At 43.3% G+C, this 27,586-nt stretch overlaps 1 protein-coding gene across 1 annotated transcript in view; it reads left to right on the forward strand.

The window, feature by feature from the left end:
• The window catches only part of LOC128713050 (uncharacterized), a 126,680-nt gene that overhangs the window by 70,876 nt on the left and 28,218 nt on the right, over positions 1 to 27,586 (forward strand). The window contains exons 2-3 of the mRNA XM_053807913.1: positions 10,543 to 10,578; positions 26,284 to 26,341. Coding sequence (XP_053663888.1) covers positions 10,543 to 10,578; positions 26,284 to 26,341 — 94 coding nt within the window. The remainder of the gene's footprint in view (positions 1 to 10,542; positions 10,579 to 26,283; positions 26,342 to 27,586) is intronic.

Here is a 27,586-nt window from a genome sequence, read left to right on the forward strand (position 1 = left end):
AACGGGTTTCGATCGGCTGGAAATTTGTTGATTTGAAGAGTGAAATAATTAAATAAAAAAATCGTCTTCAGTTGGTTGGAAATATCGTTCAATTATAGGGAAAATTAAATTATTTTTCCAACCATGCCGATTTCGTTAATTTATAATTTATAGGAAGATTATTAGAATATCGATTTATTTCCAAAACTTCAATTCAACATCAATCAAACTTCATTAATTACTTCATAGTTCAAAATTAAATGTGCTTGTCTTGTCTAGCTTTAGTGATGTCAGCTTTTTTTTGTACTTAAGCTTGTTAGCTTAGCCTCACTTTACATGTAAAAAAAACATGTTTCTCATGTTATAGCAGCTCGTAACATCTCCCCGAACAGTATCAGGAAACGCTTGTACACACTTTGTAGCTAGTTTGTTGTTTTAAGCCTTGAAATTTTATGGTCCGCGTTTTTAATGTTCGATTTTTGCTCCAACGTGCTGTACGATAAATCATGTTTTTGCTTTGCCCACAGTCAGCTACACCACACAGAAAGTATCATTATTTTGCGGTTGAAGCTACACTGCTTCCTGGCGCACCAATTGCACAACAAATTCCAATCGGTCAATAACACACAACAAGACGCTGTTCTAGGGGGATGTTGCACTTTTTCTTTCGCTTGCCTTTTTCCGAACGGCAACACATCCACGTAATCGCCTACCGACCGTAGCATACCGTAGGCTTCGTGATTCGTACGGAGGCAAATAAAACAAACCCCGACAAACAGTGAGAGAGGGAGGGAAAAAGCGAGAAAGAGAGTGGGTGTGTGTGCGAGCAATAAAAAACGCTTCAATGCAATATTTCAAACACTTTACGAGCTGTTGGGTTTGGGTTCGGAAGGCAAACCCCCTGTGCACGTCACCTGCAACGGTGCTGAATGCGAAGAAACCGGTACGGCCGCCCGTCTCGAGTGTCGCCGTGTTGCGATTTTCGCACAGCGAACAATGTTGCCCCGAAATGAGGACCTCATGGAGACCGCATGGAGACCTCATTGGTAGATGGTCATTTTTATGACGGGGTTTCGTTTCCACCCTTCTTTTTTTTTGCTGCAATTCCAGCATTCCTTTAGCTGCGGGACGAGGACTGAGAGTGATGTCGACCGAGCCGGAGTGAGTCCGTTCGGATGAATTTCTCCTCTAAGATCTGCCGATCTTCAGCGCACGGGACACGAATGGGTGATTTACGAAGTGGAAACAGTTCTCCTTGCGGGTAGTGCAGATGGTTAATGTACCAATTAAATGGTCGTTGGTGGGACTGTCGTTGAAAACGGAGCTCGCTCTGGGCGTAGTTTTTTTGGGCCACGAACTTTGTGCTGTAACGAGCACGTGTTAATGTACGGTTGGGAAAAGTACAATAAAATGTAAGGGCTGGTGGATTATATACCATCAATTGAGCACTCGAAAATATAGTTTTAGACAGTATGACTAACCTTGTTGGGTTTTATGGAGTGTCGGGATTGGTATAGTGCAGGCCACACATTTTACAACATTTTAATTCATTCATGAAGTAAAAATTGAGGAAGAAAAATAGTTTTTAATTTCATGTTGGAGATAATTAATAACATCTTTTTGAGATATTGTAAATGGGTGATTTATGATACTGACATAAGCATTAAGTCATGATGCATACTTAAGCAATTACATTTTTAATTACGTTAATTTCTTTAATATCTGTTATCTCTCGAAAAATAATGTTGAACTGTGAACAATTGCTTTTTATAGCACAATTATCACACAAGTCACACAATAGTAAATCACTAGCCTTAACTTTGTGGTTTGATTATTGACAGTGACTAAACCATCAAATCAAACCGTTTACCATTGCTGTGATCTTCATGCAATCGATTTCGAATGACGTATTAAAAGCATTTGAAAGCATTCATTTCAACTTATTGCACTCAGTATCAAACAGAAGTTGTTACTTTCGGTTGTAAACATACGCTTACTTCAGCACGATTGGCACGTCACAATCACGGTTAATGAAACTTCAAATTGTGTCGCAGCATGTTCGTCACACCCATTGTACGCGCAACCAAGGGTTACAAGCATTTTCCTGGCCGAAGTTCCTCCGAAGCACCGAAAAATTCTCGATAAAAATCGACCTCGTGAAGACACCGTACCGTCGGCCGTCCGGCACTAACCCAATAACCTTACACCATTAACGAACCGACGCGCGCACACAAACCTTCCATCCCGCAACGTCCTCGGTGCGGTTCACGGATCGCTTTTTTTTTCTCGTACGTACTTTCATCCTAGCGTCCAGCAGCCGACGGGCTGCAATGGTAGTCAGCTTTTTTACCCTGCGTCGTCCACCATTCGCTTTCTGCTTTTGGGGCAAAAGAGCGGGCGCAACAACAAAAAATATCCCCATTGCCGGTGAAGTGGTCGTGCGACAATGGGTAATAGCCCCACTGGAGGGATAAAGTGCTTGCGAAAGAAAAGGCTTCTTAAGGGGGATGAAAGGACTTCGTGCAGAAAGCGCCCGCGCCTTGCTGTTCTCGAGACGCCGCAATTATTTTCCGTATACCTTTTTTTTGTGACATTTTTCTGCCATTGCGGTCCTGCGTCGATATGATTTCGATTGTATGATGAAGTAAAGTCCCCGGGTGATTGCGGGGGATTGTCGGACCGATGGGTGATGAAATATTCATTGATCGTAATCGTAAATGAGTCGATAATTTACGGAAACTCCTGCCGTGCGGTTTTGTGGTTCCGTGCTGCCAGTAACAGACGTTTAATAGGCGATTGGCCTTTACTTTTCCGGGGGTGTTTTATTTTTTTCTATAAAATCGTTTTTTTTATATCATGTTGCTGTGTCCTCTGATCGATTTACATATGAAGGAAAACATTACGATAATGGGAAAGGTAAAATAATGCAAAACAAAGTCAATAAAGTAATATAATAATTCACATTTATTTTAAGTGCTTCTCTAGTAGGGCGTACACGAAAATTTTTAAAGAAATATAATCTTAAGCTCTAACTTGCTTATCGAATGAAGCTCTCTAAAATGTCCAGCAGGAGCAACCACTGTGAAATTCGGATGGAGGGCAATGTTGTTTGACGTTTTTATGCCACTAGTTGCCAATGCGCTGTTTAATAAAATGTTGCACTTTATTACGCTTCCACAAGAAAAAGGGAGATAGAGGGAGAAGTTACTTCGTTGTGGAATCTGTGCTTAGAAAACCGGTGAGAACTTTTCTCATGTTCGGTAGCAAATTATCAATTGTCGCATGAAACTTTAAATTAAAAGTAAATGGGCACCCAACGGGTAGTACAGAGTAGATGGTACATTTGACGGCAAACGGTAAAGCGCAGCATAAAGTTCATCCATGTGTTAATGAAGTGCTATCAATTATTTAACATTCAGCAGCTTGTAGGCAGCTAAGTGATACACTGATTTCGTGCATAGAGTAATCGAGTTCTTGGAGTCGAAAATGCCACCATTAAATATTTTAATACAGCAAAAGCATCTCTTAAAGACCGGCAGCGTGTGCCCGGCAGCCAGATTTGATAAGTTTTTTCGTAATCTTCACCTTATGTAAACTCCATTGGAAGCCAAATGTTTTCCATCTTCCCAGAACTTGAGCTAACTCGCCTAATGAATGGGAAAACCGTGCGTATGAAAACAAATCCAAAACACTCTGCCTCTTCCAAACGCCTTCTTCTCCACGGCGGTAACCGTTCCGTTCTCAAGCATCATATTACTTCTAGGGGTAGGGAAAAGAGTTGCCAGCCGAAAATCCGTCCGAATGAAGAAACAAAACAAACAAAAAATCAAAGCCGGCCGCATCCCTGCCTCTCACACTCAACCCAACTTTTCCCCCATTTTTAACACGAGGAACAGGGATGGAAGCTGATTCTTTTTTTTATGCTCCCGCTTAGATTGGCCGATGGGCAATACTTCAGCAGATCACTTCCAATTAGGGCTCAACCCATCCTACATACACACACCCATACACACACACACACATACACCCACACACAGTACGGGTTGGCCATAAAACATTCTCATCATAAAGTTTGAGTGGTGCTGCTTTGGGTAATTAGGGCATTAGCCACATCATAAACTTTGACAGCGTATCACAAGCGGTCATGGACCGTAGAGTGAGAGAAGGGGGTGCATGGCCGAACATGTATGCCCGTTATACACTGTGGTTCATTCGCTCCCGCATCACCACAATAATCAACATCGAGGCAAGAAAAAAAAAAGAACCGTAGAGGAACAATGAGGCTGAAAAAGGAAACCGAAAAATGGGTAGCTTTTTGTGTTGTTAAATCTGAGAATGGAGCGTAATCCTCCGGTTGGCGGGTGGCGCAAGATTGGCGTAAGACGGAGGCAGCACCGTAGTCGGAAGCTAATCGGGAAATGTATCAGATGCCGTACGGTGTCGGTTGTGCCGGATACAAGCAGGGCTTTTCTGTAAACTGACGAACCTGTTGGATGAATCTGTGGTGCCGGCTGAACTCAGTGTATTGGAGCTCGATTTATGGACAGCTTCCGCCGATGGAAGAAATAAAAAGTGATCCCTTTGACCATCGATTGGTAATTTGATCGCCGTTCCAGGGTGGATATGATAAATTAATATTTGATTTCCCGTGGAAACAGACATTACAAAACGAGAGTGGTTTTTTAAAGACTTATTTACGATGTTCATTATTCTACAAGATTTGAACAAAACTGTTAATGGTACAAGGGAGAGTAAATGTTATGTGAACCGAGCTACTTTGTTAATAGTTCTACTCATTCAAAGCAAAGCAAATGTTTTCTATTTATAGAACAAGAAGTGAAGAGCTTAACAAGATACCGGTTTTGCTATCATTTCGTATCTAAAGAAAACAAATGTGACATAAGGTTTCATGGCTTAAGCTACGGAATTTCCCTGTTTGTAGGAACGTGCGTTTAAATATATCTATAAGTGCGATAAAAAATCGATCAACCGATAGGAAAGATAAAGGTTTGTAGTTGTCTTTTGAATTAAAAGTTTATCAGCTTAGCAAGGCACCATTAAGAAGCTTAACTCAATCGAAGGTGACTTAGCAGCCCTTCGTTTTAATTTAATTGAAACGATGCAGATAAACGCGCAAAACAAGACTCAATGTTTGATAATATCTCATCAGACAGCGTACAGACATCGTATTTTGTTTCAATAAAATCGTTTAAACACTTTAAGTTTCATCATAACTAGTTTTGTGTAACTAAATTTTACTTCTCTTTCCAAATGTCCGATTGTTTGTCACGTCATGTCAATCAATACAGAAAACAATAGTTGTTCGGTCTACAGATGATCGACTGGTACTATTTTGGGAAACTTAAACTAGTGCAGATGTCAGTAGGTTCACCTACCGCGCCGTCCCATTAGTCATTTAGCGAGTTTCTCGAGAATGGCTGTTCAGACACCAAATACCTTTTCGGGGGAAGTGTTTTATTTTCGCTCCCCTGTATGTACATGTGCGTGCGTGTGTGTCTGTGTCACATTGCCAGTGTGCCCTGACGCTAAAGTTGATCATGAAGTGGGAACGTGTGTCTGTACTTCCCTGCTACCTGCGAGCATGCAATCCGTTCGCGACATATTTGAAACCCCGTACCCACCCTTAGTTGCTGTTTGCGATCCCCGTAAAGACACACGGTGGCAAGAAAAACCATTACCGACGTTGGCCGGCTTCGAGGTGCATTTTGCGCCGGCTGCACGGTTGATGAAATACGACACGGTTAATTGTGAATGCATCACATTACGTGCCGGGTACGAAAGGAAAAGACGTTTGACTGACGGCAGACGCTTTGTGCCGGGTCGTTCCCGGTGTGCAGCCACGGGCTCCATGATTGAATCCGGATGCCGAGTGCAAACAACCGTGATGGATTTTGCATATTGCGTTCCGTTCATTTTGCACATTTCATTCGCTTGATGAAAGTAAGGACGGGTATTTGCGATAGCGTTGCAATGGGAAACTAAGGACTGGCAAAACGGAACGCAGCAGTGTTAAATGAACGACATATCCTTGTGAAACTAGTTCGCAGCAGTACCATAACGTCTTGGATAATTTCAGCCCAACGTTATATTGTCATATGTTTTCTTTATTTTCTTTCGGTTCTATTTGCATCAAAATAATAAAATTGTCGGAAAGCTGTTCACTCATTTGAAATTGTTTAGGAAAAACCATTACGAGTCTTCTAGTACTACTGGTACGATGTGATATGATATCGTAGTAATCAGTCAAATGTGGCCCGAAGCCCAGCCCGAATAATCCCGAAGCTGACGGATGATTAGAAGCCCAGTTAATTTTTTTTTTCTGTCATAACAAATTTTTTTGGTTCATTTTATAATTTATCAGTACATTTCTGGTTCACCCAATGCTTACATTATGCTCCTAGGTTCTGATGTTGTGAACAAAATCATTAAAAAAATATTATAACTTCAGAACATAAGGAAAATCCCTTTTGTATGTAAGACAGTTTTATCAGTGGAATGTTTATTTACCCTTTCTTTTCAAATCATAAATCAATGCATTTGACATTTGCAATCAACTGAAGAATTAATAACTGCCTTACCCTGGTTGTCCTACCAATGTAATTATTTTTATGATGGTTTTATATCGGTTATGATTCTTTTCCTCGGCACCATTAACATTCATCGTTGACATTTCAATTTCCTGTCACAAAACTCATCGCCTCCATTCGGTTTTGTTTTTTTACTTTTCGCAACGATGCTCTGTCTGTAGAGTGGACTGTTACATGGCGTCCTATTAATTTCTAAACGTGAACTTCCCAACCACGAACATAACCATAAAAAAAGAGCACAAACCCTTCCCCCGTGTGCGATGGAATCACTCACCAACCACTCTTCGAAACAAAATGATCTATGCGTTTTGCCTTCCGTTACCTGTCGTAAAAATCCGCATGCTAAACCTCGTCCTTGTCTTCACCAAATCATGCATACACACCGGGGGCGAATGTGAATGTGGGAATGTAGAGGAAGGGCCAGCCAGCGAGCACGCAATTGTTTTACGGCTTCGGCCTTGTTGCCGTAAAGCCGAAATGGATGTCTTCATCAATGTCCATCCTCGTCAGTGTAGAGAGCACGGGCCAGTAGCAGGGGTAGCAGTGTCGAAAAGCAAACAAATCAAACCCCAAATTCCGACACCGAAGCTTCTGCTGCTCTTGCTACTTTTTTTTTGCAAGCTTTTTCTTCGTACTTCATTTTGCTTCTTACACTTTGACGATTCATATCATTGTAGACGTGTCAGTTGGAATGATTGGAAAAAGGAGGGGGGAGGGGGGGGGGGTATATAGAAGGGGCAAGTTAAACACTACTGTATCGATTTGTTACAACGTTCAAGATGTAAACGGGCATCGGTCCCGGGGCACCGACACGTATCCAGATAGCAAGAGCCTACCGAATAGTGTGGTTATCGTTTCTTTGTTCGATTCTGAACAAACCAAGTGTGCTGACGTGTATCGACAGAGCTGTGATGCTGAGGTTCGGCTTCGCTCTTTGCCGTGCAGCTGCAGAGACCCTAGCGAAAGGTGAGACAACTGCACGTGAGGGCTTAGCAAACACCTGCCACCGGTCTGGTTGGTGCGATCAATGCTGGTTGTGTTGATATGGGCACAATACATATATATTTGTGTTATTGAAAATATCGATTAATCATCATTACACAGTACCGGCCTGCATGCCAGCCGGGTGGTTTGTGGCGAAAGAATTGATGCAACGATAGAAGGGAAACATGTATGTTGTTATATTTCGTGTCATTTCATGATGTGGGCATCACAAGTTGTGATGTTGTTGTGATGGACGGATGTGATGTGAGGTGAAATGTTATGAAAAGTTCATTAGTTGTATTCATGCTGTGTCCTTGTTTATCATATTTTTTTTTTCAAAAGAGGACAGATTTATGAAGTGAGTACAGATTTTCTGATTCATTTACAGCAATGCTGCGTTTTAAGAACTCATTGCAATTTAATGAAATTAAAATAAATGCATTCAGATTCAAAAGTGTATTATGATCACATCAAATAAAGCTAACTCTCTTATTTAATTTATCCATGAGACATGTGCACCTTAATTATCTTATACATCCCAGTTCATCTGGACGATCGTGAAGGCCACCTGACATCAAGTCAAATCGGTCGCTTTATCGTTTGCACAATGCCGCCAAGGTAGTGCTAAATGGTTTCAAAATTTGTGCAAAGTGTCAACTTATCCGCTAATGGATCGGTACGTGAAGTAATTTTTCATTCTGTTTGATTTGGAAACTTTCCTTTTCTCTCCGGCTGTGGCGTGTGTTTCCCGTTCTGCTACCACGATCACATCGGTGACTGTGAACGATGATCCGACTTGACCGATGACCACCACCGTACATTTACCCGGGATGCACCTTCGCAGGTTGTGTACAGCGAATTGTGCACGAACGCATCAAAACCCGTAAGGGATGAAAGAGCGGCAAATGCTTGTTCGTTTTTCTTCCCTGCCTGCCTCTACCCGGTGCGCGGTGGGATCGGAAAAATAGCACCGAATGAATCATTTTCTTTCGTGACAGGGTGCACTTTTAAAGCAATTTATCACCCACGTGAAAATGCATTTCCCACGTCTCTCAATTTTTCGCTACAAACGTTACTGCGCGAAAAAGATGATCGAGCATGGGCGCAAACACCTTCCACACTGGGCCAGCTGGCCGGTGCACCCGGTCCCGGTTGCATCATTCGGGATGCAGAACGTAGAAAAAAGTGCATTTCAAACGTTGCGTTCGTGGGCCGTCCGCGTGGCGCAAACATTACTCCACCGCCCGCACACTGACAAATGATCCAATTTTCGAGAAAACGAGCTGCTGCTGCACGACCGCCTGCACCAGGAGAAATAAAAGGAGCAATGGAAGCAGCAGTGGGTCAGCATCGGGAAATGCATCAGTCAAACAAACGGACGTGCTTTCAACTTTTCATCTTAGTCCGGCATCGAACAAACAGCCATTTTGCAGCGTGCGGAGGTTGTTTAATGGAAGCCAGATTTTGTTCTTCCCTTGCTGAACGTGGTGGGTTTGATTCTTCCTTTTTTTTCAATCGTTCCATTTCACAAACTCCGCACAAACACTTTGTGCATGTGTTGCTTAAATTTGCTTCAAGAGCCGGAATGGCCAAAAACCGAGGTGGAGTTGCTCGGTGGGCGGGTTCATTAAAATTGATTTGAAAAATATAATTGTATTTCTTTGCGCCGCTTTGCTTGGGCGGGTGGGTGTGTCTCGCCCCTTACCCTCGCCATGCTGTGACACCGCTTAACTCGCTCTTGCAAGGCTGCGAAAGGTTGCCGCTGGAGGCAATCAGTAAACAATCAACCGCAACCAAATGCGAAAGCGCCCCATCGTTCGCCTATCGTGGGGATGAATTTTATCGGGCGGCCTACAAGGTACACGCACGCCCACCACATCCATTATGCTTGCATGGTGACGAAGCCAGCATAATAATGTTGCAAAATCAATTTAGCATACTTAGCACGAAAGCTTAGGGGTAGGTGGGGTTTTCCACCAGCAAAAGTATTGGATGGAGTATGTGTTTTTTTTGTATTCTTTATCTAGAAAACATGTATTCACCTTCAGAAATAATCGCATACAACGAAAAAAAAACAAAATGACGCACACATATAGCATCATTATTACAAAGAAGTTTCCAAAACGGGTAATATACGAGAGAAAAAAGTTTACCTCGAGCAGAAAATTGTTTCAATGCTTTATTGGAACATGTTACCGTGTCTTTACCCACTCGGTCTCTCTCTCGCTCGCTCGATCGGTTCCGCTTTATTGAAGCATCGAAAAAAGCATTAGATGAGAGAAAAGGTGCCGTGTGTACAAATTTTTTTTGGGGGGAAAATAAGAAAATTAGATCCACAACCCCGTGAAATATGAAATAATAGCGTGTTTTTTCAAAAGTATGGCCACACGACACGGAAATCGCATCATGCTTTACCCAAAACCCTTTCTCATCGATTTCATCGCAACCTTACGCCATCCGAGGATGTTGTCCGTGGCTTAATAGGCATCTTAAGTCTAGCGTGGGAATGGCTGTTCAATCGTTTATCACAAACCACACCTAAGGTTTTCGGAAAAAATGCACAGTTATTGCTTTTTCATAAAAAAACGAAGTTGTTTGAAAGGTGTTTTTTTGGGAATAATCTGAACTATTTGTTCATTTTACCTTTCTTTTCTTCATTTATTCTGTACCAGGGTGCCAAAAAATAAGGCAACCTTTGTCGGTTGTTGGTAGATTGCTTCATACACGTCCGTTACTCTCTGTCGTTTCATAAATTCTGTTTTAAATACCAATTGGAGGGTTTATAAATTGGAACAGTTCTTGGCAGCTTGGTATAACAATTGCTCAAATTTAAAGTCTACAGAAGTAGTTTTGAATGCGAATTTTAATTTTTGGTTATAATGAAACATTAAGCCAAGGTTCTGGATTTGCTTTGTGAAGACTATTGAATAATTGTTTTCTCTTCTCTTCTCTTCTCTTTTTCTCCCCTCAGGTACGTCAATGTGTTAAATACAATGAATCTTCAACCGTGAGTATTTTATAAACGATTTTTCACCCAACAAGTTTGATGTTGTGTGAATCTGTCCGACAACATGGAAACAACAGATGTGTGGAGCATCTATCATACACTTATCAAACTTTTCGCTTTGATTCGCCTAACACAACAACCACACCTGTAAAACTCGATGTAAATCATATACGAAACATAGAAACATAAAAGACAAATGTGTCCCTTTCGGCGTGTTTCACCGCCCATCGTCCTTAGCATGCTCATGCTTTCCAATTGTATGACCTTTTCTCGTGACTCATTGACATCGTCCTACGTCCATTAAATTTTTCGGTCCCATTTGCGAGTGTCAACAGAAGCAGACGACACACGCCATTCGTTCGCCACGCCTCAAACACTCAGCCCAAATACGAATGGCTGTGCTGTCAATATTCATTTTCGAGTCCCTGCGTACATCTCGCACCCTCCATCGAGCTCTCCCTCTCCCGTTCCCCGTTGTCAGATGTTTGTCAATGAAAAATGTGACTAAAAATAGTGCCTGGAGATGAAGATGGAAGGCCATTGTTGGCCCTCGTCAAACGGCGGCGACTAAACACGATGCCATTGGATTCGATTGCGTTCCGTGTCCACTTTCAATGATGCTTCTTGTTTTGATACCGGCGAACATCCGGATCCGGATGCTGTTGCTACTGCTGCCACTGACACTTATCTCTCACATTAACGTTTGACCTTTGGTTGGATGAGATTGGGATAAAAATTGAACATCAAACGCTACGATCGATGGTGATTAAATGGGCCGGTATGGCGACAAGGTGGGAGTGGCTGTGGTCCAAAATGGAGGGGACATTCAAAGGAATCATGTTTTTTTCCCCCCGCTAGCTTACATCTTGATGAGATTTTTTATCTTTTGATTGAGAAATAATAAGGTGAATGGAGATGAAAATTGTTTGTTGATGATCTTCCAATCTTAAAAATACGCATCGTTTTTGTCACATTTTGCTTAGATTGAACTTTGTTAAATATATTTTTTATCTAATCAAGTTTATAATCCCGAGGTAAAGATTTTTATTTCGATCTCTTTGTCTCCGGAAGTGAAATGTCTCCAAACAGCAGGAAGCTAAATTTTCGATTCATTTCGCCTTTCCTTTTGCACAACTTCTTGCAAACGAAATCCGATCGTCATAAGAAAAGAGTTCTCGCGACCTGCTAGTTTACTAGAGGCGAATGTGCGAGAAAAAACACCCCGTGAATAATGCCGATGAAAAGCAGTCTCGAGATGTTCGATCTCGATGTAAAAATGTGAAATTTGCGGTGTCCTGTACCGTTGTACCATCCATTGGCAGGTTTGGTACACTACCGTCGGTCGCTTCCGTTTGGCGGATGAACACTCCACTCCAGCCCTCCTGTCCCACCTCACGCCTCTTCTTCCTGCGCCCACTTGCCGAACACTCGTGCGACTGAATGCAAAACACAAGAAGTACCATTTTCCTACGACATTCAAATTTCATTAAGCGCCACGAACGAACGCCTCCCCGCCCACGTCATTCGATCGATCAAATGTCAGTTCCGGTTTTCTATTTCGCTCGTTTCACTTTTCGCTTCGGCCATCTCCTTACGCTTCCCGGTACCCAACTTCCCGTAAGCTCGACGACCAAACGAACCATGGCCGAATGAAATTAGATTAATGTACCGTCGAACCTTCGGAACGGAAGAGGACACGATCAACCGAAACAAGATTACCGAGCACCGAACTGAGAATGAATCGAGGAATCCTCACCACGATAACGAACTCGGTCGGTGTTGCTTGAGATGTTGCTCTTAGAGAAGGTCGGCTAAGGACAATGTAAAGTACACCAACAATGATGCAAAAAAAGAAATGCACAACTGAAACTGAATGTATGTGTGTGTATTGTAGTTGGAAAGATGAAACTAGTTTAAAAACAAATTTAAAGTTTAATCTACATATGGAAATAAGAACTGATCACATGTCTGTGTTTAACGCACACGTTTGAGAAGCTGTTCGGTTTAATTGATTTGTCGTGTACAACCGTTCGTTGTACGTCTAAATCATTCTGCATGTTGCAATTATAATTTACATCAGCATCAATCCAAAGCAGCTCCATCTAATAGCAGGTAGAAGAACTGATTTAGACCCAGCCACGTTTTCCCCTAGCAGAGCGAAAACGGACGGAAATATTTTACAGAATTACCTAGCCCAACCAATTGACGCGCTGGTAACCGTTCAGTTAGCACTCCATTTAACCCATTTGAGAAAAGTTACTAATGAATATGGAATTCCGTCCATTCCGTTTCCATTTTACGCGCCATCTCCACCCCCGCGGTTTGGCCACGATCACGGCAAATAGGGGTTGGTTGCGTTGATTTTTTTTTCTAGCCAGTTCTCCATTTTCAAACGACAACCGCTTCGCCCGCTTACACCGCACCAAGGGCGATCCGGTTGGCAATTTAATTCCCAAGCACACTCCGGACGCTTCGATGACGCGCGTCCAAATGAAGGCGCGCGCGCGTGTGTGTGTGTATACGCGCCGAGAAGTTTAATTAGTTTTGGACACAATAATAATCGCGGCCCCAACGACAGACCCGGAACACACTTATAGAAACTAACACGCTATTGCAAGTGTAGCTAAATTTAGCACGTCCGCGAATACCATAAATCCCGTTAGAACTCCCCTTCTGCCTGCCCCACCGCGGGTAGGGTTGTGGGTGGGTGAAATCAAACCACACCAAATCCGTGTTTGTGTGCACTCACCTTAGTGCCGTGAGTGGCGACGGTGACGGTGGTGCTGGTGGTCAGAGTTTGAATACTCACTGATGGGATTTTTATGATCCGTCCGGGTAAGGTAGCCGGAAGTAACCACGGCACGGTACAGTGGCACACACGGGGCAGGGTTAAAGAGTAATTAAATCGTATATGATTTATAGTAACATGGCAAAAGTAAGTTTACACCCGGGCCAAATCCAGCATCGGTCGACTGCAACCTCAACAATAAATGTAGGACACACGTGGGAACGCGGGTGCAAAGTGCGAAAAAGAACCACTCCACCCGTCGCCCACCACCCCGCACTGTAAAATGCAAAACTGCACTGGCGGTTTGGTTCTAATGCTGCCGTTGGTTCATATGTGGTGCACGCTTGGTGGCATGCGGAGCATAAATTAAACACGGGTTTATTTTTGTGCCACGTCAGGGTGTAATGGAAAGAAAAAAGCGAGTATTAAATCCATTTCCTTTTTGTTTGCAATTGGAATGCTGCTCGGTGTTTGTTGAGGGATGCAAAACACAAAAAAAAACAAAACAAAACAAATAGTAGCATCAGCAAAACATTACCATCAAACACAAGAGTTTGATGCACATCCGGTGCGTTATTATTGTTTCATTTGTGCTATTGCCACGTAGGGTAGTTTTCAGTACGTTTCAGCTATCACTCACACGTTTCACGTGCATATTATTAATAATGTAAATTACAAAACGACTAACTCTTGCCGGGATTGCGTTCACCCGGGAAGAGCCACTCCTTTTAATAACATGCTGATCTTCTAATCCCTTAACGACAGAGAAGGAGTGGGAAAATTCACAGAGTTGCTAAAGATAAGTCTCGCAAAAAAAAACATCTGAAACTGGAGAGTGTTTTTGTAACATAATTTTTTAAACCCACACACTCATAACCGAGTGGAATTTAAAGGATAAAGATAAAAACAAGTAAAATAAACCAACCACACTGCTCATCGTCATTGAGCTCCCGTACCTTTTTACGGTGTAACACAAAACATGTTTTTCTTGTCTTTTCACTCATCGGAAAGGGCATAGCGTACAACTTTGCACCGTGGGTTGCGCCTTATTTTACTTATGAACCTTGGGCCTTGGAGCGAGCATAATAGCACACTGGCGGTGCTGTCGTGACGCAGCGAATCGCCAGGAACGGAACTGTTGTTCGTTAGATTTATAACCTGTCCAACAGTGCAGCGCGTTCCGTTATGGAGTGGGTGCCGGCGACCACAACGCCTTGCCGGTTCTTGGTGAAACTTAATCCTTCCAACTAGGGGCGTCTTTTCAATGTAACTTTTTGGTGAAAGGTGCAACAGTATATACATCGCGCGGCACGTATTTACGCTGAATGTAGACCAGTGGCGTGCATTAGTCAGCCCCACAGATTGCATCAGTGCTTTGGAGATGCCACTGGAAAGGTTTCGAGCCGCTGAACGCATTGAGTAGTTTTGCTGCACTGTTCTTAATTGTAAGTAATTTCGCTTCCTAATTGCAATTCATGTTAACCCACCCTGTGGCTAAGAACGACCAGGCGTCTCCTTTCAAGAATTTACAAATCACCAGGCGTCTCCTTTTGCGAAATAACAAACGACCAGGCGTCCGCTTTATTTTCGAATGATTCACCGGGCGTCTCCACCACGTTTTTTTTTGTGTTCGTTTTGTGAAAGTATTGTGCAATTATTACGTCATACAGAATATAACACATCCCTTCCAGACGATGGAATTACACCCGATCACGTGTGCATCAGCACATATCCCCCTTTGTTTTTAACGTGGTACACCTTCGGGTCGCTGTAATCATGGACGGTTATTGATTCACGTTTCGCTTTCGCGTATTATTTTAGACTTTCGTACGCGCGCCAACTGTAGCATAACTTGTTCCACTGCTACATGCTACGCACAAACCGTGATGGTGCCACCACTAAGAGCGCGGTGCAATTACCGAACGATTGAAGTCACTACAGTTGCGTTACGAAGTTCAGCGCGAAAAAGTGGGATGGAAAGAACACCGTAATAACATTACGGTGGCAAAGACGGAACAAAAATAAAACAAACAAAATTGCATCCGTGCAAAAACGGAAACAATGACGAAGTGGGAACAACAAACCCGAAGTCGAAGTACAGCAGTCTGGCGGGGTTGAAATGGCGTCAGTCAGTGTGCTGGTGATTTACGTTTACGGTGGCATAACGGATCACTTCGCTATTTGTTAAAGTGTTTCTCACTCTTCCCTAACTCTCCCCCACCCACTCTCGCTTCACCGTCCCACCACAGTGGCTCCGTTTCCTGTTTTGTTTCTTTGCCTATTTTCCATCGACTCATTGCTGATGTCTTCAGCAGACGGCAAACGCCGTTGTTGGTCGGAATGATTGCAAGACAAATAGAGCGTCTTCGTTTGTGTGCCCGAGGAGAACACAACAGGGTGATTCGGCCACCCTGTACTCGCCAAAGCGCAAAGTACACCATGCAAAACCACAGCTGGCCAACTGTAGGGCATGGTTCGTGTTTATCGAGGGGATTAAGAGCAAATTCATCAATATCGACTTCCGGCACGAAACTGTGATTTGTCTTCAACCGCCCGCTACATGTCGGGGAAGGAAAACACCACGCCGATTGTTACGGGTTCTTTTGGGGTTGGGTAACAAATACCGGCAGTGAAATATTGAAAATCGATTGTGGGGAACTACTTATCGCAATGCTGCTGCTTAGTTGTTGTTGATGAATGACACTTATTTGTCAAAATTAAAATCAGTTAAGGTAGATTATCAATTGAAATTCCGTATCATAAAAAGCACTAACAGATTTGCTGAACAATGGCACCTTGAACAAACGAACAGAACGACGATAAAATGTTTGTTTGAATCATTTAATTAAGTTAAAATTATTTTTAAAATAAAATCTATTTGTTGTTTGTCAGTTCATAGAGAATTCGACCTTATTCCAAGCTGGACGCTTTATACTTTGAAAATTAGTTATCTAAAAGCTAGGAAAACTATGCTTACGTCATTTGCTAATAAAATTCCAGAGTTTCTCAAGCTTCGCTCAAAATAAAATATTACTTACAAAAATAATCAGAAACATTCTAGCAAACCGTTTTAATCACCCTGTACCAGTGTCAAGATCTTCACATTCCCATCATTTCCACACGTCAACGGCAAGCGAATGGAAAACAAAGCGCAAGACAAATCCACACAAATCGTCACTCGCCGGCGTCATGTGCCGCTTAAGTGAAAACGCAAATACTTCGTGCACCCACACGCGCGACGCTCACATACAGCGTATGTACACACACACACACACACGCGCGCACCAATATTACAGCATCGGTTCGGTGGGAACCCTTATGCTTATGGGGCTGTCTCACTGCGTACACTGCGATTGTGACGATGGTCAGTGACACGGAAGCAAGGTAATGCAGAAACGAGTCTGACAAGTCGTGTTCGCCGGTGTGCGTACAGTGCGTTGGAAGAACGTACTTCCTTCCCTATCGCCCGTTCTTGCATCCCTCCTTCTCTCTCCCTCTTTTGTCGCCCAATTTGCCCATGTTTTTTTTTGCGAAACAAAACATAAAAAAATTGTTTGCGTACTTAAAGCACGTTTCGCACCGGACACCGCGCTCGAATGCTAAAGAGCTACCAGGCGAACCAGGGGAGAACCCAGGAATGGTAGGTGTCTTTGGCATTGCTTTTGAGCCGGTGACCCGTTTTGTCTTATGCTTCTTTCGATTCTTCGATGGCTCCCACGATGACGTCAATGCCGCCTAGGTGCCCTGAGGTGGGCAGATGCAATCATGCCAGAACTGTTCTGCTTCCGTTCTGCGCTTCATCGTCCGGCCACACGGTGAACACGGTCTTATGTGTGCGTATTGCGTTGTGTAGTGCGACTGATGAAACAATACTTTGCTAAATAGCCAATTGGGCTTTGCAGCTTGGCTATTATGTCATGGTGTTGTTTTTGCTGTAGTTGTTTGCCCTCCGTCCAATATGCTCTCGGGTTTCCTGGCGGTACAGCAGAGCAATGTTCACAGTTTCTGTGACTTTTTAAATTAACCTACGTAGCTGCGCAGCTATATGGCATGAGTAGAGCTGTTGTGATGATGGAAAACAATGTACACACCCAAGCGAAAATGTTAAACGAACGGCAACAGACCGTAATGGAACAGACACGATGTCACATTTGGGCGGTGAAAAATGACACGCGGTTCAGAAATCACCCAAAAATGGCTTTGATCGTGTTCCTACTAGCAAAATCAAAATTTCTTAAAAACTAATTTTCACCACTCAGAATTAAAACCAGAGCAAATGCAATATGTTTCATGAGGTGTTCTCATACACTTTACAATCTTTTTGAACGTGAAATATAGGCACCTCCGAAAGTTGTAATGCCCACGTTTTGTGAGTATTATTGCATACCTCCAGGCGTTCTTTCCTAAACGGTGAGGTGGCCGAGTTATGCATGCATACGATTCAAATTGAACTTCCTGTTGCACGGTACTTTACGCACTGTAAATTTAACTCGAAACAATCACAGTGCGGAAGCCATAAGCTAACAGCACTTTAAGGCTTCCTTCAAAGCAGCTGGCCACATTTTCTACTCGCGATAGAATCATTACGCTTTAAATGCATATACTTGAGCGAAAGAGCTCTCACACACACACACACGAACGATTTACCTCAAGAAACTGTACTTATCCACAAAAAGGAAACCTTCATCTCGAGATGATTGCTTTCCTTTATGCTTTCCCGGGCAGGGAGCATTGTTCTTGTGGAATGTAAGAAGAAAATTACATGTGACCTTAAAATTGCAGTTTAAAGAGCAAATAAAGAAGTACACATCTCCATTGTTTCGCAGCTTGACCTTGCGTTAAGTAATTCCTTTACATTCGCTCGCTCGCGGAACTGACACTGCTGGCAACAAGAGAACATGGGGTAGGAGGCGGGGGAGGGGGAGGTGAGAAGCGACAGTGGCCACTGTAAATAAACGCATTGTAAAACATCCCACCCGGCTATCAACAGCATCCGAGCAGTTCGTTGGCTTCCGTTCGCAGATGGAATTCAATTTTTAATAAACTTAATAATCGTCGCCTTGGGTAAGTTCGTCGATCCGTTTACTGCCACCGTCGGGCTGGGTGTGAAAATGTTGTATAAACTCGAAACCATCCCCCCCCCCGTGTACGTTTGGTGTGAATGGCGAGTGGGTATGATGAGGTGGCAAACAAAACATTGATCCACATTGCAATCAGGGTGACGCATGGTTTCGAATGGAGGATGCGGACAATGTGACAAGCCAAATGTGTCAATGAGTCATTTGGAATATTCTACCGCGTTTTCCCCATTGACTCATGACTTTTTCGAAGGAAACCAGTTATCAGTCTCGTACAATCGTCACCGTCTATCGAACAAAGCAATGACAAAACACCACTCACACAGTATATTGTTTGCCAGTGGATTTTCCCAGGGCGTTGCTATGTGTATGCAATTACATAAAAAAGAAACAATCCACAGAGTTCTAATCGATCTTTGATAAGTGATAGATACAAACCCTATAAACAAACAGCTATTAACTCATCACATATCAAAGCCTGGTTTTTTAAAGAACACGGAGAATGTAATTGGTTTGATGATGATGATGATGATGATGATGATAAATGTTGAAATGATGTTCTGCTCAAAGTCAGAAGTAACTCACCTTTAAATATGTACAGCCTAAGTGTTAACCAAGCCAATTGGATTGGGTTGCAAATACTTTAAAAAATCCCATAAAAAATCGGAGCAAGAAGTTAACGATTAATTCTTTAAATTTTACCTCACATCGTCATGAGAACGATAGACCTATTTGTTAGTATCCGAATACTCTTTTAAGATTTTAATAACGTTTTAATAACGTCTTAAACCAAATAATCTCCTTGCAGAAATTTAAATAATTACATCTTTATCGAACATAAGTTTGGCAATGTTTCCAATGATTGACAGTCTCAAAGTAAAAATGACACACACAGCAAGATAAACATGACGCTTTCCATATTGCTTGTGCGAGCACAAAACCTCCCCTCCCCAGCCGGTTAAACATTACAAAACATTTGATCTATCATCTTTGACATATCGCAAAACAACACTTCCATCAATCTCCATCAAGAGGTGGAAAAATGGCAAAAAAAGAGTTGTTCAGCGGAACGTTTTCATACGTCAAAATTTTCCCGGTTTTCGAAATAGATTTCCCCGCAGATGCGTTAGTGGATGGCTGCATGAGCTACGATAGTTCGATTAATATAAAATCAATGGTATCTGCTGCTGCTGCTGCTGTCATGATTGACACCCGGTGCTTGACTTTTCATCGATAGCGTGGCTGCAAATGTTTGTGCACCCGTACCCACCAGAAGCGCAACCTTTTGCCAATGGATGTTGACTCCCTTCGGCCAACCCAAGAACGTCTCCAAACGGACCTGCCAAGTTCAGGATGACGATTACGATGTCGTTTCTGTAATGGAACGTGGTAGCGCACCGTCCCATGCCGCGCGTGGCACGTCTTCGCCTGCTAGATTGTCTTCAACATCGGGTATCATCCTTATCGTTGTCTTACAAGCTATCTGTCGCTTTCCGGCGCTCGGGTGAACGAATGTGTGGGATAAGTGTTGAATGGCAAGTTATGTTTCTTGCTATGAATTTTAAAAGCGTCATCACATGCTGTCGTGCAGGTCTGTTGAAGGTGAGCAAAGGAACGTACCGCACACTAGCATCCACACTATACCGGCAAAAGATGTGACCAGTGGCCCATGGACGGTGAGTTTGTTTTTCCGTTCTACCATTCTACCGGGACGGCTGGGGTAACCACCCGGACTATGGCCGCATGCTAAACGATGAATTATTGGTACTAAGGAGTACCTGGAGCGCACCATGTTCCGGGAATACCTTGAATGGAGCTGTTCGCACCGGGACAAAGTAAGCGCCCAGGTAATGCTATGCATGCGAGCAAAACGTACCGTCCTCGGGCAGGATACGGTAACCGATCCGTACGTATTCACTCCGTAATGTACCGGGCATGATACATACAGGATATCATAAGGGGGAAAAAAGCACACTCAGCTCCACACAAACCCGAGCAAGAGCCGGTCCTCATTCAAGAGCATCCCTTAATGCCTTCAAAGGAGGGAAGGGGCCTGCAAAACGGTGGAGATAGAAATATCAATTACTTTGTGTACTTCCGGTTTGCTGACTGAGAAAATAGCTCTTCTTGCGTAGAAACACCGTCGGTCATCGGACGACAAACTGCCCCGGTGATGGATTGTGTTAGATCTTCCGTTCCTCTTTTAGTTTCACGGGTTAAGGAAAGAAACGATCTGCAGCGGGACGCTTACCGAAAAGCGGTCAAGAGGCTTTCTTTAGAAGTGATTGTAAAAAGGGTCTTGCCTTAAGGGCGAACGCAATGTGCCACGGCACCGTTTGATTATGGATCGATGTTGTGTATCGATGAACGGAACCCGATTATGATTATCGATCATTAGCCGGCCCATTATGGTGCCAGTTTATCTCACATCAGACGGATGAATGCAAACGACAAATATCTTTGCGTCAGCAGGGCTAAATTCTTTGTAATAATAAAAATCATTGGCATTTATGAAAAAAAACCGTACGCTAGATCAAATAGCTCAGTAGCGGTTAGATATTGTTCGTTGTGAGTGTCTCGAGCTATTATTTGTCGAGAACTGTTTACTCATTCTGGTGATATCGTTCAAAAAAGAGAGTTGAGTTGAGGATTTAAAAAATAAATGAACAAGTATCTTTCTCCTGCAGGTTTAAATAATTAAATTTCAAAGCTTCTGTAAGTTACATAACAAGCATGAAGCTAAAATATGCAATAAAGTAGTAGCAGTACGGAAGTAGCAGATAAGTCCACTGTTTATGCCCAGAATTCCATTTCAATTCCAATCCGAATACGTTTGCTTGAAACTTTTCTTCCTTTGACCCTTTGGGGCGGAAAGTTAATTCGCTTTTCATCTCACTTTCAAACCACTACCTCCCATCTCGCTGCATCAACATCGTCTCCTCGCTCCCACGCATCGTTTTAATTGCTACACCAGTCACCAGTTTTCGGGTGCATTCAAAATGAGCTGTGCGTTCCAGAGATTCGGTTTCCCGTCCACTCAGGCTACCATGGAATGGGGTTGTGCTCATTGCGGTTGCTTTGACAACACCGGCCTGACCGTCCCCATACCAACAACTTTCAGCAGTTTGGGGTGTGTGTGTGTGTAGGTTTGAGTTTTCACTACTTTTCAAACGTTTGCACTAACAGTGGAAAACTCTTTTACCAAGGTAATTTGCAAAACTCGCAAATGCACGGTTGCACTTTTGCTGTGCGGGTGCCATGAGTTTTGTGTGGAGCTGCTGTGCTTTCCAAAGAAACTACTTGGCTGAATATTTGATGGTAACTACTTTCGATGTTGGTTATTTGTTACTTTTTTCAGTTTTGCAAGCTAACATCTCACGGCTCACAGCCAAACAGTGGCCTAGACTGGCAGAGCACTGCAAAGAAGTACTTTTAATTAGCGAAATTAAAATAACACAGATGTGATGCATTTCTCGTGATTTGGGTTTTACTTTGCACCCAAACGTTGATGCATCATGTTGATTGACTAATTAAAATAATTAAAATTTCATGGTAGCCTTAAAGATGCGGTATAAAACTATTCTAGTCTCATTTAAACTTTTGCTTTAAAATATAAGTCGTACAAGGAGTCCGGGATGTCAGGGAACATAATTATTCTCTCCTTAATTATTTACATTCTGAAGCTAATGTCGACTACACCATTCGTTACATTGGAGAAAAATGCAATCAGAAGGATTATATTAGATTGCAATCACTTCACGGCACGTCGCTGGAGCTGTGCTCTGCATCAGTATCTTATGAGCAGGCTTTGATGAACGGAAGGCGGAACAAGCTCACTTTTTTTTTGCTCTGTCTCACATAGCCATGCGCATAAAATGATGATGATATCGAAAATAGACGAGCACTGTTTGAGATGAGGTTGTTTTCGTTTCTGTCGCTCTGTCGATGCCTCGCCAACCTTATTTCAGCTATCCATGGAATGTACATTCGCTTATATAAGTGTATGTGTGTGTTTGTGTGCGTAAAGGTACAAACACACAAGGAAGAAGATTGTGGAATGCAATACCGGCAGCATCCAAGAAATGCAGCGATGCAGAAAAAATGATTGGAATGCTGTTTCCCTGGTAATGTCGTGGAAGAAAAAAACAAACAAACCGGGAGAGGAAAAAATCCTAGACAGCAAAAATAACCTACCTCCACAATCTCGATCTGGCGGACGTGACCTGTAAATTGGAGGAACGGAACGGACGGTGAAGAAAAACGCTTGTAATGCTTCCAAGAGGTGAGTTCATATTCAAATCACTGAGTGAAAGAGCGAAGCAAAGTTCACGTAACGAGATTATCCTGCCGTGACCGGAAAGCGATGTCCGAGCAAAAGCAAAGCAAAGCGGTACACACCGTTTGTTGTTTCGTTGCGTTGCTTCGCTTGGTGTTGCCTTTTCCTGTCTTCCTTCCAGCGGGTCGCTCTCGGAACTGCAGGCTAGAAGTGAAATCACAAAACCCATCGATGGAGCCGCCTGGTCGTTCTCGCCTGCCAATGGAGGCGCCCGGCCGCTCGTATAGTAAATGGAGGCGCCTGGTCGCGCTCTAGCACACAAAAAGAAAATCCCGACCGCATGCATGTCGATTCTCGGACAACGTTCAGGACGGTGCCCGTTCCGCTGGTCGTGCTGAAACTTGCCCACGGCACACGAGTGTGAAAAATAGCTGATGTCGACAGTGATAGATACGAGAATTTATGATAATTTAATCAATCATTGACTCGGGCGCGAATGTTTGGTATCGTGGGACCGCTCGTTGTGTGGCAGCGTTTAGCAGGACGGAGGGCCTTTAATGTGCATCCCTGTCGGAAACCCAACAACCGACAACCCGATTTGGTACCCAGCACTGTACATAAATCGAAAAAGTTGGTAAGGAAATTTGTCCGAGCGCAATTGTCAGTATCGTACAGAGTGAGCGTATAAATTGAACTGAAATAGATGATAAATTTAGAGAGATATAGAGAGAGAGATAGATAGATATTAATTTAGTTGATAAATAGGTACTTGGAAGAAGATTAGAGAGTCAAGAGCCAACCATTTAAGACCATTCAACATTCTAAGACTGGCATTTACGACCGACTATAATCATGCAAGGTTCCTGTATTCTGCAGATAATTATTGTTGTGGTTATTATTGAGTATTCAAATTCATTGTCATGATTCTTCACTAATCCAGAAGTTTAAGTTCCACGGTACACGTAAACTGATTCCATAGAAAATAATCTACATTTTTGGATTTGTAAATACTTGCAATCAATTAGACACAATCAATCAATTGCACAAAAGAACAATGGTTTGTTCCACGTTGACCGTTTTCCACGAAAATATTCAATCAATCGATCAGCTTTTGAGTGAACTATTATCCATCAATTAGAGTCATCAGACTTACTTTTCATCACCCGATTGTTCTCGGTGCTCAACTTCCTATTTACGAGGTCGATATGATAAACGATTCGCGGAAGAGACACCATACCGTATCGATTCATGTTGTTTTATCTGTATTGCTTGTGAAAACCGTCGAACGCTGGATGAACAACGTGCTTCAAAGGTTTGATGTGGTGAATGCTTTTTTTCAATTACATTCCTGCCGTATTTTCCTATTATTTGTCACCAACCGGCGGTTTGCTGCCACTTGATCAAGCAAACGCAGCCCTCAAACGTTATCCGATCGCACTGTAAACAATCACGATTAAACAGTTGGTGGCCCTATTTTCTGATCTCCCGGCCACATGTAACGTACACAATTTCAATAGCATTTTTCACGCTTTTGTGATGAGTTAAAGTTCATTCGCCACCACCAGCTGCCTCGCACTCGGCACGACATCTCGGTTTCGGTTACGTCGAATGCGATGTTCCGCCCCACACCCACACATGAAAACATCCGGGTTTGCGTGGCCGGTAGTCGTAAAATTTTGCACCACAAGCAAACAGGCGACACCCCACGCTCTAGCAAACAAGAGCGAAGATGCGAGGGTCGTTCCAAGAGGACTGCTGTCCGGAACAGCCATCGACTGATGATGATGGGGTCGTTTACATCAAATCGGTTGGTTTGGGTAACGGTTTCAAGCGGTGGGTTGGAAAATGATCAGAGTGCAATGAACAAGCTGCCTACAGCATGCCCATAATGTCGTTGGATTTTGACCACCAAACGTGGCAGACACGAAGGTATGGTACGAAATGGATTAGCATGCAACTGTACTGCATGTGATTCATCCATGTAGCGTGAAGCACATTCGTGTATTCGTGTAAAACTGTGGACAATTGATTCCTGATTTCTGACAATTGATGTCTACCGACGTCGACGACGAAAGCCCAACTCATCAGGAATGAAAAAAAAAAAACGGCACCTCGAATTAATTCTATCGATCGATCACTTCAACTTCATCTGCCAGCGGCATGGAACACGATACCGATTAGATTACTCAAAACCCAACGGGTAAACGATACAGTCAAATGCGATTACCGATCGATTATCGCCGTATATGAAGGCACTTTGACTGGGTTTTGAACGAGATATGGTGGTGCCATCTTGGTGGAAAGTTATCCGGCATAGTGACGTCGTGATTCGAAACGATTCCCGCTTTACCATGAAGAAACACCCGTCGATGCCAGGGAATCGTACATCATGGAGTTAACCTTTTTTCTGGGGGCAGGAAATTGTGCTCAATTGTGAACCGAAGAAACGATACACAGGAAAGGATCTGGAGGAATCCAATCCAAGTGTAAGCTGACGATATCCAAGATATCCAGGAAATCTATCAAATGTAGCAGTAATTGGCTCGTTTCGATGAAATGAACCAGAAAGCTATGTGTAAATTAAGGGGAAACACCAAATTATTTTTCTCTTTTCATTTCTCGGGCAGTTCTCAGGACTCCGGACAAAATATAGTTTTCACGTTAGAACGGTGTATTTTAACGGACATGTGACAATGAATTTATTAGGATTTATGTTCAAACCACCCAATTTCCGAACTCTTACGAATGAGTCAACCAGTCAACACGGAAATCCCTTGAACTCGTCATGTGTTTTATTCAGCTTTGATGAATGGGTTTTTCTGCCGCTGCGTTGTTGTTACATTCCCACCGAAAACATCATCCGCTACGTATATAACGAAACGTGTCGTGTAACGACTTGGCCATGCTCGTACGGCACCAGCTCTTGACACTTGCCCCCAACGATATTGGCACGCGATACAGTCCCATCTGCAACGCACACTTGAAAGCGCACCAGAAACCTGCTGCTAATTTGCGTATCTACCATTGCAAACGCATCGGTGCACGATCTTCAACCTTCAAGATCAACACTCAAGCGACACAACAGCGAGGAGAAAGTGACGTTTATACGATGGGATCGATGAGGCATTCTATACAGCGCGAGAAGCAAAGAACGCTCTTCAACCAACCATCGGCCCGGTAATCGCCACTTATCGCATCGCGTTGAACAAGAACGTTGTGGTGCATTTCCGTCCTGTGTGTGCGTTCGTACCCTTAGACGCTAGTAACAGTGAATCAATATTTTTCTTTGCCTCGCAGTAAATTGACACCCACCGACGGTCCCCTTCGCAATGCACGGCACGCGAACACTTACACGCTTTGGTTTCTGTTTCATTTAATGCAGCCCTTTTTTGTCCGTTCCTTCAGGTCTGCGTCCTCTCTATTTACCCACACATACTCACCCAGCAAACCACCCCCCTCCACCCCCATTTGTGCGTTCGCGTTGAGCGAGCGGCAGTATATGTGTAAAAATGCACCGAGTGCGCACCGTGATTCAGTAGTACGGTATCGTTGTTTCGTTGCAGATCGCGGACGTCGCCACGGTGGAAACGACGGACAGCTCGAGCTACAAACGACTGATATGTAAGTACATAGCCACTTCCGTTTCTTTTCGTTTTTTTATTTTAGCTTTTCCCCCATTCCAACCCGGGTTCGATCCTTTAATCAAAGGCACATAAATTTAACTCTATTGGTGCAGGGGATTACGGGGCTGGCAGCTTCGTCGCCGGATTAATTAGTGCTGCGGGGCAAACATAAGACGAAGCGCTTGCGAACACCCGGATCGATTCGAGCGGTGCTTCCTAAGGGCACGGCAACGGTCCGTGACCGGTGTTTATCGGAACGCGAATTACACGGCCACACTAACAAAAAGTGACAGTGCTCGGTTATGCAACGACCCGATCAACACACCGTGCACCCGATAAAACAATGATTGAGCGGTGTAATGGATGCATTTGCTAGTGGTGTTTGTGCTCGTCACCCCGTCTCTTAGGGTTTCCGTGAGCGTGTAAGTGTTAATGCAGCTTTGTGCCGTGATGCACCGGCTGACCGAACCAATGGGTTAGTGCGTGCAGTGACACTCGCTCGCTGTGGGATGAAGGTGCAGCTGCGGTGCAGTTTCGGTGCAGTCGCGCATTAGTTTTCCCTTGATCTCCCACACTTCCGTCCGAGTGTGCCGAAGTGGAAAGGGGAGGAGGGAGGGAGGGGGGGGGGGGAATAGTTTATTGTCGGTTTTGTCCGTCACGGTTTACAATTACGATTCGTTACGTGCCAATGCGATTGCACACATGATGAGTGCGCGAGAAAATTGAGATGGAAAAAGAATGTGAAAAAGAGACCCCTTACCATCCATGGATGATACAGTGACAATCGCACCACGGTCAGCGGTACTGGTACGGTGATGTAATTGGTAATAATTCATGCACAAAACGATCCGATGTGTGAAGCGAGATTCGTGCAGTTTTGGTTTTGCACGAAACATTGGCTGTTATTGTTACGACGAGACGTGTACATGTGTTCTTGTGGTGGCATTTTTTATGGTCATTTTTTTTCGTTTGCTTTTTTGCTTTAAATTTTGCACAAAAAAGATTGTTTCACAATAATTTAAAACCTCTCCCATTGAATCAACAGAAAACACAATATGAATGTGATATTTTTTTATGTGTAACGATTTATTAGATCATGCCTCCCATAAGTGGCTTATGGCGTTATTGCACCTCGGATACTATGCCAAGCAGTTTTGACGTCTATCGCCGCTATTTTTTGTTATCGTCTATCGCCGAATTATTTCTGGTAATAAAATTACTGCTCTTAATTTCAACATTAGGA

The sequence above is a fragment of the Anopheles marshallii genome, chromosome 3 (assembly GCF_943734725.1).
Source record: "Anopheles marshallii chromosome 3, idAnoMarsDA_429_01, whole genome shotgun sequence".
In the NCBI taxonomy this organism is placed as follows: domain Eukaryota; kingdom Metazoa; phylum Arthropoda; class Insecta; order Diptera; family Culicidae; genus Anopheles; species Anopheles marshallii.